The sequence below is a fragment of the Saimiri boliviensis genome, chromosome 1 (genome assembly GCF_048565385.1).
Source record: "Saimiri boliviensis isolate mSaiBol1 chromosome 1, mSaiBol1.pri, whole genome shotgun sequence".
Taxonomy (NCBI): domain Eukaryota; kingdom Metazoa; phylum Chordata; class Mammalia; order Primates; family Cebidae; genus Saimiri; species Saimiri boliviensis.
This window is the reverse complement of record NC_133449.1, coordinates 264,054,893-264,074,284: the sequence shown is the minus strand read 5'-3', so window position 1 is coordinate 264,074,284 and position 19,392 is coordinate 264,054,893. Positions and strand designations below refer to the sequence as shown.

The following is a 19,392-nucleotide window of genomic DNA, read 5'->3' as shown; positions in this document are numbered from 1 at the left end:
GGCCCCAGGGGTGAGGTTGGTGCTCTGCAGACCTGTGACCCTGTGTCTGAACACCAAGATATGGTAACAGTATAACAGTATGGTGCATCAAACCCTGGTTGTGTCCTGCTAGCATCTTGGGCCTCATCATGAAATATGGCATGGTCTTATTGAACAAAGCAACAAGCGATCTAGCCCTTTTACCTTACCCCACCCAGACCAGTGGAAGAGCCAACACAGTAATGTAAGAAGAGCTTTCATAGACTCTCTGTTCCTAAAAGAAGTGGTTAAATCCTAATTCATGATCACTGTGCCAAACATCTTCTCATACGCTCTCTCATTTACCCTCACGCTAACGCTAAGAGGTAGAAATTATTATCATGCCCATTTTATAGAAGAAGAAAGTAGGCTTATTTTTAAAAGCAATAAGGACATTAATTCTATCACTGAAGGCAGCAGGTAGATAAATCCAAGTTTGGTTAATTCAGGGCCTGTCTAGTAGGGCTGCCATAACAAAATACCACAGACTGGGTAAGTTAAACGTCAGAAATTAATTTTCCCACAGTTTGGGAGACTGGAAGTCCTAGATCAAGGTGCCAGCCAAGTTGGTTTCTGGGGAGGCCTCTCTCCTTGGCTTGCAGATGGCCGCCTTCTCGCTGTGTGCTTACAGGTTTCTCCCCCATGCATGCACACCCCTGGTAGCTCTCTGTGTGTCCAAATATCCTCCTCTAACGACGCCAATCAGACTGGATTAGGTCCCCACTCTTATGACCTCAATTAACCTTAAATACCTCCTTAAAGATACTATCTCCAAATACAGGGAGTTAGGTCTTCAACTGTGAATTTTGGGGAAAAAACAGTTCAGTCCGTAACAGGGTCTCTGTGATTTCAGGACTCTGAGTTGGTGTCTCTCTGATATTCATCCTTTTCACTCACTACATCAAGTACCACATCCTTGTGACTTTGTCCTTGGCAAGAAATGGCAAGTCTTTTCCTTGAGTCTCTTTTCCCTCCCTCTCTAAGAGGCTGCTTTGAAAGAATGCACAGTGAACACCACAGTCTCACTTTCTAAATTCCGCCATTAACATTTTGCTGCATTTTCTTGACCACATATCAATTCATCCCTCTCTCCATTCCTCAATCAGAGGTAGGATTCGATCCTCATGACTCCCAGAACAGCTTTTTGTTTTGTTTTTTTCTTGTAGCTAATATTAGTTGAGCACCTACTTTAAGTAAGCACCATTCTAAATAACTTTGATCTTTCCAAGGTTATTATGAAGTGGGTGCTGACATTAGTCTTAGTTTACAGGTAAGAACCAGTGGGGCCAGGTGTAGTGGCTCACATCAGTAATCTTAGCATTTTGGAAGGCTGAGGCAGGTGGATCACCTGAGATCAGGAGTTGGAGACCAGCCTGACCAACATGGTGAAATTCTGTCTCTACTAAAAATACAAAATTAGCCAGGTGTGGTGGCATGCCTCTGTAATCCCAGCTACCCAGGAAGCTGAGGCAAGAGAATTGCTTGAACCTGGGAGGAAGAGGTTGCAGTGAGCTGAGACTGTGCCACTGTACTCCAGCTTGGGTGACAGAGCAAGACTCCATCTCAAAAAAAAAAAAACCAAAAAACAAAAAAACCAATGGTACAGAACAGTTAAGTAACTCACCCAAGGCCACACAGCTAATAAGCGGTAGAGCCCAATGTGACCTTAACCATCCTGGCACCAGGGCCAACCCTCTTAACAAAATCAACTACAGCTACCAAATTGTTTCCCTCCACCTTGTTCACTCCTATAAGTGATGCCATTGTTATAACTACAAAAGTTGGAGTTTACTTAACAAGAAAAGTTTACCATCCATTGATTACTTGGTCAAAGTAAACAATAAGCAGCAATGACTGAAACAATTATGGAAGCTGTCACTATGGTAGGACAGTGTCTCCAAAAATTCCTCTTCTCTCTGTGATGATTCAGAATCAGCAGTCCCATCAGGAGTCACATGCCTTGTTTAAGAGCCTGGACTCTGAAGGCAGAGTCCCTGGATTTGACAAATTTTTGCAATCCTGTCTCCCCATCTAGAAATAGTATCGACCTTATAAGTTTATTTTGTTTAAATGAGTTGTGCATAAAAAGCACTTGGAATAGGGCCTTGCCCATTGCAAACATTTCATAAATGTTTCCTGCTTTTTATATTATTATTAATATTCTACCCCTACCCATCAAATCAGCTATAATCTGTTTCTTCAGGAAAACACTCCCTGAATAAGCCAGCAGTCCTGAGATGGCATGACAACCTCTAACAGGTAGCTCAGAGGTTGCAGAGTGGGCAAGAACTGATTTGTGCCAGCTTTAATTCCCACACAGTAAGATACCAACTTCTCCAGCAGGTGGCACCAGAAGGACCACCCTGAGGGCTCCAGCTCCCTGGATACGGCTACTGGATTACTGTAGAGATGACTGTGATTATTAATGGCATGTGTCAGCCATGTTGGTGATTTACAGTTCCTCCCATTTTATTTCCTCTGGGTTATAAGGGTGGGACTGGTTATCCTTCCTCAGCTTCCATGCTTGCTGTCTTTTGAGTTAGTCCTCCCGAAATTCCAGTTTTTATAAGTCAAATGTGGCCTCACCAGGGAGGTCATGGTTCCCCATCCGATCTCTCTAACTTGGCATTGCCATCTTCAACTGTGACTTTTTTTCTGCCTTCCCACTAAACTCATTCATTCCCCAGAGGGGCCTTTCATTACTCAGTTCCTTCTACTTCATCTCCTGTCTTTCATTAGACTGTTCCCAGCTCCTGTGCGCTCTGAAAGTCACATTCTAGAATAGTCAGTCAGCAGTCTCAGAAAATTTTGCATTCTCTGGTCCAGCTCTTGATTCTTTTCATTCAGATTCTCAAAGCTATATTTCTGCCACTCATGTATGCCAATCCTGTCTTGGATCACCCCATTCTGCTGGAGCAGTCACAGGGCCACTTCCCAAGGTATTTGAAATTCAAGAGGTCCGTGGTGACCACGGTTCTCACCATGGCTGACCAGTTCTTTTCCTCATTTCACTCAATAAATACTTCACTGAGCACCTGCTTGGTGCTTGTCACAATGCTGGGTGCTGAAGATCAAGTAATGAACAAGACAGGATCCACCTCAGCCCTCATACGGCTGCCATGAGGAGAGACCAAATTAATATAATAATCACACAGTGAAGGTGAAGTTACACCTGGGGTAAGTGTTTATGAAGAAGTGACAGTGCAATGATGTTAAATAGGGAGGTTTTAGGGCCTGGAGGGCGGGGAATGAGTTTCTCAGAAGAGGAAGTTAATATGAAGCAAGAGTAGGCGTGAAAAGGTGGAGAAGGGAGGGAAGGACATTCCAGGCATAGGGAAGGGCTTGTTCCAGGGAAATAGGAGCAGGGAGATGGGTGCCATGATGTAGTTTGTGGTTTGAGAAGATCCTCTGACAGCCAATTGGAAGGGGCTTTCAGGGATACATGTAGACCAGCTGAAGTTTAGTGCAGTAGGTCTCATGACAAATGATGGTTTGATCTAGGTGCTGGTGGTGGTGGTGGAAACCGAGACGGATCTGACAAATCACTGGGGGAGAAATAGGTGGGCCTTGGTTATGGGTTGGGGGCTGAGGACTGGGATGTTTCTTCTTGTTCATGGTCTCTTTAAGGAATTCCACCCAATGATGTTCCACGTTCTTTCCCCTCCTTAGGAGTCTTATTTCTCTTCTACCTCTCGCTTTGTTATCTAGCAGAAACCTACACCACAGCTGCCCTATGGTAGGCGCTGGTGAAAGTAACTTTACATATTGATGATGAGGTCCGTGTACACGTGACCTTGCCACACCCACCTCTCCTTCCCATCACTCTGAGTTGAGAGTTTTCCTCCTAAAACGAACCTATTCAGCTACACTCTCCGCTCAGCCTTTCTGGCTTCCCTGAGCCCTTGCTGCTAGGGTTCTCTCTTCTCAATAGCCCAGGATTTCTTAACTTTTTTTGCATTGCAGCCCCCTTTGGTGGTCTGAGGAAGGCCATGGACCTCTTCTCATAATGATGTTCTTAAATGCAGAAAAATAATATACATAACATTCTAAGGGGAAACAATTATATTGAAACCCAGCTATATCACATATTTTTTAAGTTAGGCTTTTATAATAATATATGTGCTTCTTATAAAGCATTAAGGAACAGGAGTATTATTATTATTATTATTATTATTATTTTTTTTTTTTTTGAGACGGAGTTTCGCTCTTGTTACCCAGGCTGGAGTGCAATGGCACGATCTCGGCTCACCGCAACCTCCGCCTCCTGGGTTCAGGCAATTCTCCTGCCTCAGCCTGCTAATTTTTTATATTTTTAGTAGAGATGGGGTTTCACCATGTTGACCAGGTTGGTCTCGATCTCTCGACCTTGTGATCCACCCGCCTCAGCCTCCCAAAGTGCTGGGATTACAGGCTTGAGCCACCGCGCCCGACCGGAACAGGATTATTTAATGGTGGGTGAAATAGCTCCCATGACTTTAAAGTAGCAACAAGTATAAATGATGCTTTGAAATATCTGCAATAAATGGAATGTGGCAACAACTGTGAGGTCTATTGGTCACAAGTCACTAGAACTACTAATACTAGAAGTATCTTGCCTGCATTGAAAGTTGAAGGAAATACATACCCTGCTCCAGGCAGAGGCTACGGAAAAGAGAGATGCCGTATTTTTTCCATCTAGGTTCACAGAACCCCTGCGGTGGCTTATTCTCCTGTGCTCTGGTTCTCTCCAGTTCACACAGTGCCATGCCCTGTGTAACCCTGTGCCTGCACTGGTTTGGAAACTCTGGGAACCTCTCTCCTTTCTTTCAAGGCCTGCTACCAGTACTGAGTATTTCCACAGTCATCATAGACTTAAATCCAACCAAAGCAGCCTCTCCCTTTGCTTCACAGAAGCCAGTTTCTGTCTACAGCCACCCTCATTTCTTCCCTCCTGTACCACTCTTTTAGTTTTCCAAGCTACAAACGTTGAGATTGTGCTGGAGGAGTCTTCTTGCCCCTTCAACCTCTAGAATGAATCTCTCACTTCATCCTTCCTTGGGTGTCTGATCCTTCACAGTCTCTCCGTTTTCTTTGTGGCCACCCTGGTCACCCCCCTATAGGACTTCTTTCCTCTCCTCCACCCGTCACTCATCAGTCTGTCTTGCATGCCATTCCTAGAGTAATCTTGCTGAAACGCTGCTTTCACCAAGTCAGCACTTCCGTCTAGCTTTCATGACCTCTCCTACCCCACCCACACCTCTTTAAAATAGTTAAAATGCAGAAGATTTGTAAAGTAATTCATCTCTGTACATCTAAAATAACAAAGGGACCCTACTTCTTCCTGTGGATCCAGCCAAGCTCTATGAAAGAATCACAACCCACAGAAATTGATGGGGCTCAGGGACCTTTAAGAATTTGGCTCTTTAAGATCAAAGTCAGCCAGCATCTCTGTAGAGACTGTGAATGTTGGGAATGACATACTTAGGTTTGTGGCTGAAGACCACTGGTCATGTCTGTGTGAACAGCCAGTAGCCACCAGCTGGAATTCAGAGACTAGCCCACCCCATCTGGGGTGGCAAGCCATCTGCAAGGGCTTTAATTAAATTCTGCTAGCAACCCATAAAGACAGTCTCCTCTCCTGGGTCTACCCTGGGTGCCTGGTCCTTATCCCTCCTCCCAGTAAGTCTTTATGAAAAGGTTCCACCAATTCAAGGAGGGAAGGGTGAGAGACTCGTCTTGCCGAGGTGACACACTCAGGCCAAGGAGGGCTCCTGCTGTCACAGGGTGGGCTACCAGCTCATGCAGAGGGCAGCCTTGAAGACAGAGAGAGCACAGCTGGACCCTTCACTTCCAGAGGAACACCCTTCTACCTCCACCCCCAGAAAAAGTGTTTTGTACTCCCTCATGTGGTTCTGGGCCAGATGGTGGTCCATCTGTCTAACTGATTTCTTTTCACAAAGAGAAAACAGAAGCAGAAGAAAAACAGCCCATGAAAAGTCCGTTTGTTTTCCTCTGATGACCTACACTTGAAAATGGCAAAGGATACCCTTTCTGTAGCTCTCTGATCTGTTGGGTGAAGAGAACTTACTCATCAGATGTTGAGCCTTTCAGCCCTCATGACTGCAGCCCACCTTTCTGTCCCTCATAAGAGTATAACTTTGGAAGTAGAAATAGGGGTCCTGAAACCCTTGTGCCAGCGTATTCTGGGGCCCTCCCTCCCGGCTCCCTACCCCAGACAGAGGAGTCCACAATCCAGGTGTTAATCAGCTTAGATGTGGCTGGGTAACTCCTTCCATGCTTACCTTGCTTGTCTCAACTTTGAACCGAGGCAGCAGCACTTAAGCTAATTGGGGTCATGCAATTTAGAACGCTTTTAACATAAACACCCTGTTGACATTGGTGGGATTAAAATATGCTCTTGTGGGAGCAACAGAGAGATGAATTAAAGCAGAAACAGCTCAGTCATCCCAGTTAGTGGTCATAAAATTGCCCAGAAATGTATTATTTGATTTATTGTGTCCATCATGTTTTTTAAAGTCTCTGTGGCTCTTCATACAGGAAAAACCAAAATCAAATTAAAGTGAAGAGCAGGTTCCACTTACCCTGAAAGCCTGTTTGCACTTGTGCAGGGCTGCAAATCCACAGGAGTAAGAACCGAACTGTATTTATTCAGAACCACGAGCTGCTGGTGGAGTGAGCGCCACTGTGTTGGACTGGCACACATGGCAGATTGGCTTTGTAATTCTCGTTCTGCATTTAGGGGAATGCAGCAGTGGAATCTGTGATGAGGCCTCGTGCATCAATGGTGGCACCTGCACAGCAATCAAAGCCGACTCCTACATTTGCCTCTGTCCCCTTGGGTTTAAAGGTCGACACTGTGAAGATGGTGAGAAAGAAGCAAGTTGATGGGAGTTTCTGTCTGCATGTTAATTCCTGTAGATGTACTTTATCATCAGTGTACTTTTTTTTTTTTTTTTTTTTTAGAGACAAAGGCTCCCTTTGTTGCTCAGGCCAGCGTGCAGTGACACATCTCGGCTCACTGCAACTTCCACCTCTCAGGTTCAAGTGATTCTCTTCTGCCTCAGCCTCTCGGGCAGCTGGGGCTACAGGCATGCACCACCATGCCCAGCTAATTTTTGTAGTTTTAGTAGAGACGGGGTTTCATTATGTTGGCCAGGCTGGTCTCTAACTCCTGACCTCAAGTGATCTGCTTGCCTCGGCCTCCCAAAGTGCTGGGATTACAGGTGTGAGCCACTATGCTGGCCTCATCAATGTACTTTAGGCAAAGCTAATAAAGCCCCATACATTTGTATGGCATCAGCATTGTTTTGTTGGGAGAGATGGGGAAAACTTGTTTTTAACCAGGTTGGAGCATCTCTGAGTACAAAAATTTGTTTGGTAAAGAGAACTCACTCATCTGGTGTTGAGCCTTTCACAACTTATTACTATGGGGCATCTTTTGTCCCTCAGCCTAACATAAGTTTATTTCAAGATGCCAAGAATGAATGGGCTCCTCTTGGCCCTTGAATGACTTCTAAAGAGCCTGTATTGGTATGGTTTGTATCAGACTGAATTCAAAATATTTAAAACTCATGCTTATGCCCTTTAGAGTATCTGTCAATTTCTGATAAGCAGTTGGGAAGCTGGGGCCAGTCGTGGTGTCTCACGCCTGTAATCCCAGCACTTTAGGAGGCTGAGGCGGGCAGATCATGAGGCCAACATGGTGAAACCCCTTCTCTACTAAAAATATACAAATTAGCTGGGTGTGGTAGTGAGCAGCTGTAATCCCAACTAGCCAAAAGGCTAAGGCAGGAGAACTGCTTGAACCTGGGAGGCAGATGTTGCAGTGAGCCGAGATCTCACCACTGCACTCCAGCCTGGGCAACAGAGAGAGACTCCATCTCAAATAATAATAATAATAATAATAATAAAATATTGGGAAGGTAGACACAGATACAGAAACATTAACAATGTGATGAGACAAAAGCAACCTTTTTTGTACTGTTATACCGAATTATTTCACACTTTAATACTGTATATACACAGAATATGTAACCATATGCATGTACACACATATGTATATATATACATAGAAACGCATGCACACAAATACACATATGTGCACACACACACGCAAATGATAACAGAAAATTTCAAAGATTTTGGAAAATCATGGAGGAGTCCAAAAATGATTTTGAAAAATCAGTTTTCCAGAATTCTAAAATTAAAATAAAAAGAAAGTAAAACTGAGGCTAAGATTACAAAACTAGTCAAATTCTTCCCTAATTCAGATTTAGACCTAAGATACCATACTGGGGAAAACTTTTGTAATCTCAAACCACGTGTCACCTAAAAGAGGGCATGTGAGTCAGGGTAAGCCAGTGCTGTTACATACCATCTCATACTTCAGTAGTCTTACATAATCAAAGCTGGTTCTTGCTCACATTACAAAATCACTGCAGAGATGGTGGTAAGAGAGGGGTTCTGCTCCACACAGTTATACAGGGACGCAGGTTTCTGCCATCTAATGGCTCTTCTGGGGACTTGGAGTCCTCCACTGATAGCTGCATCCAGCCAGCGTGTGAGAGGGGAGAAAGAACATGGAGGATGGAGGGAAGTTTTAGGGGCCAGACCGTGTGATTCTTTCACACATGTTCTATTCGTCGGAATTCAGTCACACCACCAAGCTATTGTAGGGCTGCTGGGAATTGTAGTTGAGGTCTGATCCAGGAAGAAAAGAACACAGCTATGGGTGCACATTGGGTCAGTTTCCGCCACAGAGGGATTTCTAACACAGTGTTTGTTTCTTCAGCTTTCACCTTGACCATTCCGCAATTCAGAGAGTCTCTGAGATCCTACGCTGCAACGCCCTGGCCACTGGAGCCCCAGCATTACCTTTCCTTTATGGAGTTTGAGATCACATTTCGGCCAGATTCAGGAAACGGTGTCCTCCTGTACAGCTATGACACAGACAGCAAAGACTTCCTGTCCATCAACATGGCAGAGGGCCACGTGGAGTTCCGCTTTGACTGTGGCTCTGGGACCGGTATTCTTAGGTGAGGGCTGAAACCTTCTGGGACCCTTTCCCTTAAAAAGGCAAAGAGTAACTCCTTCACACACATAAAAAAAACAAATTGCCATTCAACAGCTTACACTCATTCTGTCTTCTCTACATGCTTATCCTCTGAACCTTGTCCTGATTTGTCCTGCTTCATGCAGGTGACAAGCTTCCTATAGAGAGCGCTCTCCTGCCCACAATTGCCTTTTCTCAAATAACTACCCAGCAAGTAGCAGTTCTATGCTTCAAACTAGGAAAAATGGACTTGCCTCAGTTGGAGGTAAACTGCCTCCATTTCCACCTAAGGTTATGCCAAGCTGGCCACAGACACTTGATGAACTGTAACTAATCAGCTTCTTATACAGAGCATCACTTGATGGGCACCCAGCAAATATACGTCTACTAGTAAAAAAGTATTAACAAATATTTATGAAAAAAAAAGTCCTTGATGACTTCACTCTAAATTTTCACTTTCCTCTCAAACTATTTTTTTTTTTTTTTTTTTTTTTTGAGACGGAGTTTCGCTCTTGTTACCCAGGCTGGAGTGCAATGGCGCGATCTCAGCTCACCACAACCTCCGCCTCCTGGGTTCAGGCAATTCTCCTGCCTCAGCCTCCTGAGTAGCTGGGATTACAGGCACGCACCACCACGCCCAGCTGATTTTAATGGAAACTGACAGTGAATCATCAGCAAAGACCCGATGATTCATCGCTCCCTAACCGATATGCTCAAGAAAGAAGTGTGATGAGTGGTTTCCATAGCACAGCAGGAGATGGGTGCTTCACAGTACTTTGTAGAATTGGTATTTGTAGAATTGGTCTGAGTAGTCAAAACTTTTCTACTGTTATCTAGTTTGTACTATTAAATTACTTAGCAGGTCAATTGTTCCTTGGAGCCTGTAGTTGGTAGATGTAGATACTTGTATTTGTTTATGTCTCCATCTTTTTATTGTGCTCCTTCTGTGGTAGTTTTAACCTCCAAGCCAGATGGACCACTCATTGAATGTGGACATACTCCTTGCTTCTACATTTGTTTAATGCTTCTCTTTTGAAATTCACAAGGATGTTTTGCTCCATGCTGCCCTGTAACCCTGTAACGGGGTATCAGTCCGTTGTTGTTTCAAAGAATATTGCTGTGTTCGATCCTTATTCATATTGCTAGACTGTCATGTTTAAAAAGGGTATGTTGGTGAGATGTAACAGCCATGCATTGCCCTTAACTGCTGGTCATTTTTCCTGGCTGATGGAAAATGCTCACTGCATTAGGTTTCAGCAGTTCTCAGAAAGGACGGTTTATTTTCGTCCTTGTGGCTGAATTCCTACACATTGGTGACACCTTCTTCCCTAGGGGAATGGACAAATATTGTTGTACCTCTGGTTATGCAAAAACATCCTATATTTCAAGACAACTTTGGTGGGGATTTAATTGATTCAATTTACATATGATTATGCAAAATAGTCTAAGCAATTCACTTAGAACTGTATTCAAGGAAGACACCTTGAATATCACCTTGCACTTTTAAATGGTTTTCTTTCTGGATAAGGAATGACCAGAAAGATCCAGGAGAGGGTCGGGGCTCGTCAGCCCCCCTCCTGGACAGGCTGCCCTCTCCACAGTGGCAGCTCCAGCTGTGGAGTCACAAGCACATGGAACCCTTAGAAGTCCAGCATTTTTCTCTTTCATAACTCTGTGCCTATTTTTGACACAAGGTGTTTTTATTTTTCTTTTATAAATATTATTTCACTGCCTGTCAGGAAAGGCAACTGGAAAAAGAAGTTTTAAGAATTAGGTGATGGAAATGAGGCAAGAGTTTCTAAGGGACAAATCGCCATCTTCCCCCTTATCCCATTCTGTCCTGAGTGTAACCTGACAGCAGTGATTACTCCTGGTATTTCAGATGCTCCTTTGGAAGCTGTTTATTTTGAAAACCATTTCAAAGACTTCTTGCTTAATTAAGAAAATGCAGTGAAAGCCCCAACCACAGGAGGTTGTGGAATTGGCCAAATCATTTTACCTTTAGGAAAAGGATATGATGGGCAAATTCATTATGAGCTTGATTAAAAAATCGAGACAATTGGAATGAGTTCTTGATGGCCCTGATCGATAAAAGGGTGTTGAGGAAGATGACGCATCGACAGCAAGTGACCTCTGCAGCACAAAAACATGAAACGGCTCAGTTATGGAGATAGACCACTTAAAAAGGGCTGCTTGTTTCTTTATTGCATATTGATTTAGCCAAGGTGATTAAATTCTAATTGCTAAGAACAAATCACAAAAGCATTTGCCAAAGCAAAAAAAAAAAATCAAGTGAGGGGGTGGTGACCTTTCAATAATTGTGCCCATTGGTATTCCTCATGGTTTTCTAAAGATGATCCAGGACCACAAAATAATTGGGAAGTTCAGCGAGGGCCAGGAACTAGACATTGCTGGAAACACAAATGCAATAATGAGACTCTTTCTGCACACCTCACTATAAAACGTAATGAATAAGACTTGCATAAATGTACTTAAACTTTAAGCACTTCCATTTTGAATGAACAATTGAACTTTTAATGTCATTTTAATCATTTTTACAATATCAGAAAATATGAAATGTTTCCTGCCCAATAGTTTATTATAAAAAATTTCAAACATATAGAAAAATTGAAAGAATTGTGCAGTAAGCATCCTGATACCGAGCACCTGTAGTCTGTAATTAACATTTTGCTGTATTTGCTTCATCACATATCTAGCCATTGTTATATCTGTCCATCCATCCTTCTTTTTTTTTTTTTGAGATGGAGTCTCACTCTGTCGTCCAGGCTAGAGCGCAGTGGTGCAATCTTATCTTGGCTCACTGCAACCTCCGCCTCCCGGGTTCAAGTGATTCTCCTGCCTCAGCCTCCTGAGTAGCTGGGACTCCAGGCACGTGCCACCACACCCAGCTAATTTTTTGTATTTTTAGTAAAGACAAGGTTTCACCATGTTAGCCAGGATGATCTCCATCTCCTGACCTCATGATCCACCCACCTCGGCCTCCCAAAGTGCTGGGATTAAAGTGAGGCACCGTGCCTGGTCCTTTTAAAAAAAAATTCTAATGACCAAAACAAAGCATTTAAAACCGCAGCTTCTCAAAGAATCACTTGTTCTTGCCCATCATTTCCTCTCTTCATACTTGACCTGGGCCTCCCATCGGGCCTTGTGTTTAAGACGTCTTTATTGATAATGGTTTTGTCCAAGGGGCTATCTGGTGGCTGTAGGGGTGATCTGAGGTGCCATCATCAATGCTCTTCACAGTGACAGCTTTGCATCCAGAGTAGCACCTGGCCAGGACCACCACCACTTTCCCAGGTTTCACAAATTTGCCCATTTCAACAGCAGCCACTCAGACCTACAGCAGAAAGGTCCTTATTTTTTACGCATTTCAAAGTATGTTACAGACATTGGTACACCAAATAATTTGTTTTTTACACCATAGCTCGTAGAATTTTTCTCTTCTTCCAAGCTTGCGCACAATTATGACCATGTTTTACCTTCATGCCACCTCTCATCTAGAAAACCAGACTCACTGAACCCCATTTCAGGCTCATTGTGAGGAATAAATAAAACAATACATGCAATGCTCCTACTGTATGAAGGGGTCCAATAAATGGTAGCTAATCTGGCTGTTGTTACTAAGCAGGAATTTGTGTTTTCTTTTTACTGAATGGATTGGGGTGCCTACGATTAGCACTGGTTTTCTCATGGCTAGATTGATAAAAATTACCCATAACGTGCTAACCCATGCTCAGTTTCCTTCAATGTTTGTCAGGGTTCTCCAGGGAAACAGATCAATAGGCTATAAATAGATACGTAGAGAGATTTATCATGGGGCATTGGCTTGCATGATTATGGAGGCTGAGAAGTCTCATGTCCTGCCGTCTGCAAGCTGGCAGCCCGGGAAATTTAGTGGTGTATTTCCAGTCCAAGCCCAAAGGCCTGAGAACCAGAGAGCCACGATGTCAGTTCCAGTCCAAGACCCAGTACCAGGAAGCTGATGATATAAGTCTTTGTCCCAGTCTGAAGACCAAAGAACCAAGAGCACTGATGTTCAAGGCAGGAGAAGGTGGATGTACCAGCTCAAGAAGAGAGAGCACACCCTCCTTCCTCTTCCTTTTTGTTGAGTTCAGAGCCTCTGCACATTGCATGATGCCTGCCCAGGTGCTGAGGGCAGATCTTTACTAGGTCTACTGATTCAGGTGCTCTTCTCTTCCAGAAACCACACCCAGACATAATGTTCCACCAGCTATCTGGGCATTCCTTATCCTAGTCAATCCGATGCATAAAATTAATATCACATCTTCCTTCCACAGGAGTGAAGATCCCCTCACCCTAGGCAACTGGCACGAGCTTCGTGTATCTCGCACAGCAAAAAATGGAATCTTACAGGTGGATAAACAGAAGGTAGTGGAGGGGATGGCAGAGGTAAGAATGGCATGCCTTTTCTCTTGATGGTCAGTGTGAACCAGATTACTGTTTTCTGCCTGTCTTGGTAGAAAAGCAGCACAGTGTTGTGGTTAAGTACATGGACTTCAGTGCCTGTGTCAAAATCCCAGCTTTCCACTGGGCAAATTACTTAACTTTTTTGTTGCTTAGTTATAAATGGGGATAGTAATAGTATGGGCCTCACAGAGTTGTTGTGAGGATTAAATGAGTTGGTACCCAATACGTTCAGCACTTACAGAATTGCCTTTCACCTCTTCACCTCCCACCTCCACCTTTGTTCTTATCAGCTGTACCAGGTAGTAGGTAAGAACATGGACTCTGGGGCAGGGCCCGTGGTGCATGAGGGAGGCCTGACAAGAACAGGTTGTGAGAACAGACTCCTGGGGCTAAAAATCTGGCTCCACTACTTAGCAGTGGGGTGAGCTCATACTGGTTACTTGACCTACCACCAAGGTTGTTTTTCTCGTCTCAGCATTATCCTCATAAACCAGCCTGGAGACTTGCTCAGCTTTACAAACTGCTTCCAACCAAGCCAGGGTGTGGGATCCAGACACCAAGCCCCTCACTGCAGAGCAGGCCTGGCTTTGGTGGGGTCTGTTTGCTTCTCTCCTGCAGTCCTCCGTGGGCGTGACAGCTGCAGCCCTGCCACTTGTCAGCAGGAGCGCTCATATCAATGGGGATAATGGTGATGATAATAGTGCCTACCTCCCAGAACTGTTGTGAGAATAAAAAGAATTGTACACATAAAACATAATAGTACCTGATGCCAGGTCAGCAGTAAACAGCTTTACGTAGCAGCAGTAGTAGTGGTAGTAGGAGCAGCAGTGGTTAATAGTGTACAGTTAGGGACTCAAGAGGGAGAATTTCTAATCAAGTTTATAACTTCCCTCCATGATTTTAATTCCAAAGTCATATCCAAAGAAAGATAACATTTGTAAGAGAAAGTCAGGGAGATTTGCTTTAAACTCTAGCCTACTAGGATTCTGTGAACACACACACACACACACACACACACACACACACACACACACACAGACACACACACAATTTAGAGTTCCTTAAAAATAGAGGGGACTTTAGATTGGCCAGTATCTTAGTTCCCACCAGTTTTCATCCTGTGCAAAGGAAGATTTAAAGAGGACATTGACAAATTTGGGTATACTAATAAGCAAATATATTAGTAGGAAAAGGAAAAGGAAGAAGACAAGACTTTTGGTGGGGAAAGAGGTACTTGATTGGAGAGAGAAGAAAGAGGGCCAGATATGTCCTGAAGCCAGCCTGAGGGGCGGCAGTGGTAGGAGGACCTCCTTGGGAATGAGGGGAATCCAAAATTGGGTTCTGTGTCAAGAGGTGGGCACACTTCACACCTAGAAAATGCTCCATATATATCTGGGGAGGGAGGGATGGAAGGTGGGAAGGAGAGGAGGGAAAGGGAGGGAAGGAAGGAAGGAAGGAGGGAGGGAGGGAGGGAGGGAGGAAGGGATTGATTTTAAAGGGAGGAAGGGAAGAAAGGAGGGGATGAAGGAAAATTGATTTTAAAGGGGGAACCAGAGTCACTTCTGGTACAATCCAGAACATTCTAGCAGCCAACTTAGTCCAAGACAGAATTAGAAGCTCACAAGAATACACCTGGCTGTCTGTTGGCTTAATTATATAAATTCAATTGTCTGTCTCTAGATCTTAGTTGCAAACATCTATAAAACAGGAACAAAAGCTGAGGATGGGAATGTTTATAAACAGTAGGGGCAAGGTCTATGGTTATAAATAAGTTAACTCTTCAGGACACAGTGTTTACTATTAGGATCTAAGAGACAGCCCAGAGTTTCTATCACTGCACATCAGCAAAAGAACATGAAACCAATATGGTGGAGCCTGCACCGTCCCTTTTGGCTTTTTGACCTCTGGTGGCATGTGGGTGAATGGAACTGACTGGAGTTTTAACACAAAAGAAAAGCAAAAGGAACCCACAGGAAGGTGTGGCTTTGGTGTGTGCATTGGAGGGACTTTCTGCTGAGTCCATTGTGAGCCAGGGTGGGAAGGCCAATACCTGATCTCCATGTGCTAAACCTTAATCAAATCTTTTCCACAAGGAATTCTGCTCCCCAGCTGTCCCTATCATGGTCAAAGTGTGGTTGACAGGGCGATGGTCTTAGAGCTCAGAGACAGGTGAGGGCAGGGGTTAGAGAACACTTTGAGGGGCTAACCCAGGACCTAAGCAGCTAAGAGCCCATGCGCAGCTCAACCTGATCACCAGACTGCTCAGCTGGCAGCACTGAGAAATACCCAAAGCCTGGGGTTGAATCTGACTCTGCGAGACGCATAGAGGAGCAGTGCTTCTGCGGCTTTCGGGAAACTCCAGCCTGGAGGTTTGCTCAGCTTTGCAGACTGCTCCAGCCAAGCCAAAGTATGGGATCCAGACATGAAGCCCCTCACTGCAGAGCAGGCCTGGCTTTGGTGGGGTCTGTTCCCTTCTCTCCTGCAGTCCCCCATGGGCGTGACAGCTGCAGCCCTTCCACTTGTTAGCAGGAGGGTGCCGGATGAGGATTTTGATGAGCAGCCAAAAGGAACTGCTCCTCACTCCACGAGGCCCCGCTGCTGGACACATCATAATGCAAAGGTTTTTTTCCTAGCAGCCAGCTGCTCTGAAACCTCCTTGACTCTGTGTCCTTCCTCCTCTCCTCTTTCCATCTTATTTTAACTTTTGTGTAAGAGCAATGACAAAAGAAAGATGCCTGTGGGTTTGTGGTGACAGTTCTGGACTGGTTCGGTATTATTGCTGGGCCACAAGAATTCCCGAAAGCTTTTATGCTTCTTTGATAACCTCCTAGCTAAGTAAGAACCTCAAAGCTGCCCGAAGGCTATTGATAGAAGGCACTTTGTTCTATTAATCTAATTGAAATTTCCTTGGGGTACCTGGCTGGACCCAGTCACTGTGGGCACGTCCTGAGATAAACAGAACTTCCTCCTCCATGATTTGCCTGTCTCATCTTCTCTATCCTTGATCTGACCCCAAATTCATTTTCCTCCCTCTAGCCAGTGATCTTCTGAAGCACAGACCTCTCTCTCTCCTGCTTAAATCTCATTGCTTTTTGGGTAAAGTTCATGCTCCTAATGCAGCATGTAAGGTCCTGCGTGCTCTGGCCCCTTCTCACCTGTGCCTTATACTCACCTTCCCTCTAAGCCCCAACTTCTTCCCGTTTCCACAACGTTAACTCTTTGACCACCTCTCCCACTGCCTGTGTCTAGAGTAGGATATGAGACTCCCATGTCTGGCACCCAGGTGCACCCATAGCCACCTGTACAGTTCTTCCCAGTGCTGATCTCACCTGCTCTTTTACCTGTCTGTGTTCCCTACTCGCATAAACTCCTGCAGGGCAGGGACTGGGTCTTTCTTACTTTTTGTTGTTTGTCCAGCACTTAACACAGTGGCTGGGGTATATTATAGTAAGTGCCTAATAATAGTTGTTAAATAAATGATCAAAGCTGCTACTATTTTATTGTAAATCAAAGGAAATAATAAGTTTAGCATTACCTAAAGTGGGTTCATTCCCAGAGCTCTCAAATTCAAGGTTTATTTCTCACTCATGATACATATCCACCAATGGTTAGCTGCAGCGCTAATCTGAGATCCAGGCTGAAGGAACAGAGGGAGGGAGGAAAGGGCATGGCTGACTGCTCTCTGGCTCTGAAAGTTTCTGCCCAGAAGTGATTATTTTCTCTTCTGCTCATGTTTTATTGGTTATAAGAAGTCACACAAGGCTGGGCGCAGTGGCGCATGCCTGTAATCCCAGCACTTTGGGAGGCCGAGGCAGGAGAATCACTTGAACCAGGGAGGCAGGGGTTGCACAGTGAGCCAAGATCAGGCCACTGCACTCCTGCACTCCAGCCTGGTTGACAGACTCCATCTAAAAAAGAAAAAAAAAAAAAGGAAGTCACACAAGCGCATCTGAGTTGGCAGATTGGAGGCGATCTTCCCGTGGGGTGGGGTACCAGTGAACAGCAGTGCACTCTGCCAGTCATCATGACATAGCCGTGAGGTAGATACAATGACTCCCATTTTGCAGACGATAAAATGAAGTCTCAGAGACATTAAGACATTTACCAGCATTCAGGCAGGTGGGAAGTAGCAATGAAAAACACAGTGAAAGTGAAGCGCATCTGTGGACAGATTGTCGTGATGGGTCTTGAGGCTGTGTCTACCATTTTCTTCCCCAGCAGGGAACCAAAGACCCATTTGACCGTTTTGAACATCTGTTTTAAAGTTACACCATGCTTTGTGTCTAACCTCTTGGCAGGGAGGCTTCACACAGATTAAGTGCAACACAGACATTTTTATTGGCGGAGTCCCCAGTTACGATGATGTGAAGAAAGACTCGGGTGTCCTGAGGCCTTTCAGCGGGAGCGTCCAGAAGGTACAGGCGACTCTTTCTCATGTTCATGGGGCCACTCAGACCGCAGAAAATGAAAGCGAGGATTGTGATCAGTGTCATCCGCTGCACCCAAGAAAGACACTTTGAGAAAGTTTGAACATTTTTAAGATTGTATTTTGTAATGCCCGCAGCATGGCTTTCCAACCTCGCTTTCCTATAACATCTGCTCCTGGGTCTGTGCCCAACAGACATTCCGTGAATGCCACTTGATGATGATGAATTTTTACAGTAAATCTACCAAACTATATTGGGACTGCTGAGAGAGTTAAATGGCATCAGGTGTCTGCAGATACTTCCACAGCAGGGAAGGAGGAGTGTGGAGGGGGACGGCAATCTTGGCTCTGTGCTTCTCTTTGGCGGTACTTTGCAGTTTGCTCCGCGTTAAGAGCCCATGCTCATCCCCACCTCCACACTTCAGCAGTTGTTCATTGATCATGTAACCAAGCTCCTGAGAGCATAGATTAAAGGGTCCTTCCCTAGAAGGTTCAGAAAGAAAAGTTGAGTAAAAGATACCGACTCCCCTGCTCTCTCTGTTTTACTCCTCCTCTTGTGCTGCCCGTGATCCCTGTGGTTCTGAGGGCATGCCTGGCTGCAGCCACCAAACACTTGGGGCACAAGGATCTGAAGAAAAGCATGTTTAGTTCCTGGCTGTTAGCTTCATCCTGTTTTCCTTTAGTGACCAGTGGGGGCTAAAGGGTCCTTTTCGGACCTGAGATGGAGCATGAGGAAGGCTAAGGTGAAGGAAGAGTGATGAAAGAAGTCCCTCCTTTCACTGAAAAGGGCCCCTGTGGCTGCGACCATCTCATCTCCCATCACAGTGTCAGGCCCGGTCAACATGTGCTGGCAGTCACCCAGATCCCTGTCCCTTTGTTACTGAACTCCGAGACCTGTGACACCTCAGTCCAGACCATTCTCTGCCGAGTGGGCTTGGCCATGCTGAACTATGCTTCAAATTCTCACTCAGGAAACGAGCTGGGAAGCTAAGACGTCTCCCATCCTCTGCCCACCTTTCTCAGGCTGTGCCCTGCCCTTCCCACAGCACACACAACCCTCTCCCCATCTCCTGCGAGAACGACCGCCCTCTCCTGCCTGATTCCTGGGCTGGGCCATGTCCTGGAGTGAACAGTGCCGTTCTTGGCTTGTCTCAGCACGTGTTATGCAGTTTCCTGGTCCTTCACTTGCAGTGTGAAAGAGGGAGATTGTAGAAGGATCCTGGCTACTCTCCAGCAGCTTCTCAGATTCAGAACTCGGGGAAAGTTTTCTCTCAGCTCTCCCAATGCTCTCTAAGGGCCAGGCAAGCTTTTGGAAGCTTAGATTCGTGGCAGGAAGTGCCATTGCTCACCTCTTATAACCTCTGGGCAGTGCGGGTTCCCGTGGGAGATGTTCTTTCTGTCTCCAAGTTCTGCAAAGCCCAGCAACAATTCAAAGTAAATCCACATTCTG

The 19,392-nt window shown here is 45.0% G+C and overlaps 1 protein-coding gene across 2 annotated transcripts in view; it reads left to right on the top strand.

Moving 5' to 3' along the window:
• EGFLAM (EGF like, fibronectin type III and laminin G domains) overlaps positions 1 to 19,392 on the top strand; it is a 230,142-nt gene that overhangs the window by 182,573 nt on the left and 28,177 nt on the right. Inside the window, exons 13-16 of one of the 2 annotated variants that reach the window (XM_074386510.1) lie at positions 6,758 to 6,883; positions 8,810 to 9,053; positions 13,387 to 13,498; positions 17,815 to 17,931. In XM_074386510.1, the coding sequence (XP_074242611.1) occupies positions 6,758 to 6,883; positions 8,810 to 9,053; positions 13,387 to 13,498; positions 17,815 to 17,931 (599 nt within the window). The remainder of the gene's footprint in view (positions 1 to 6,757; positions 6,884 to 8,809; positions 9,054 to 13,386; positions 13,499 to 17,814; positions 17,932 to 19,392) is intronic. The other variant, XM_074386512.1, reaches the window with a different exon arrangement.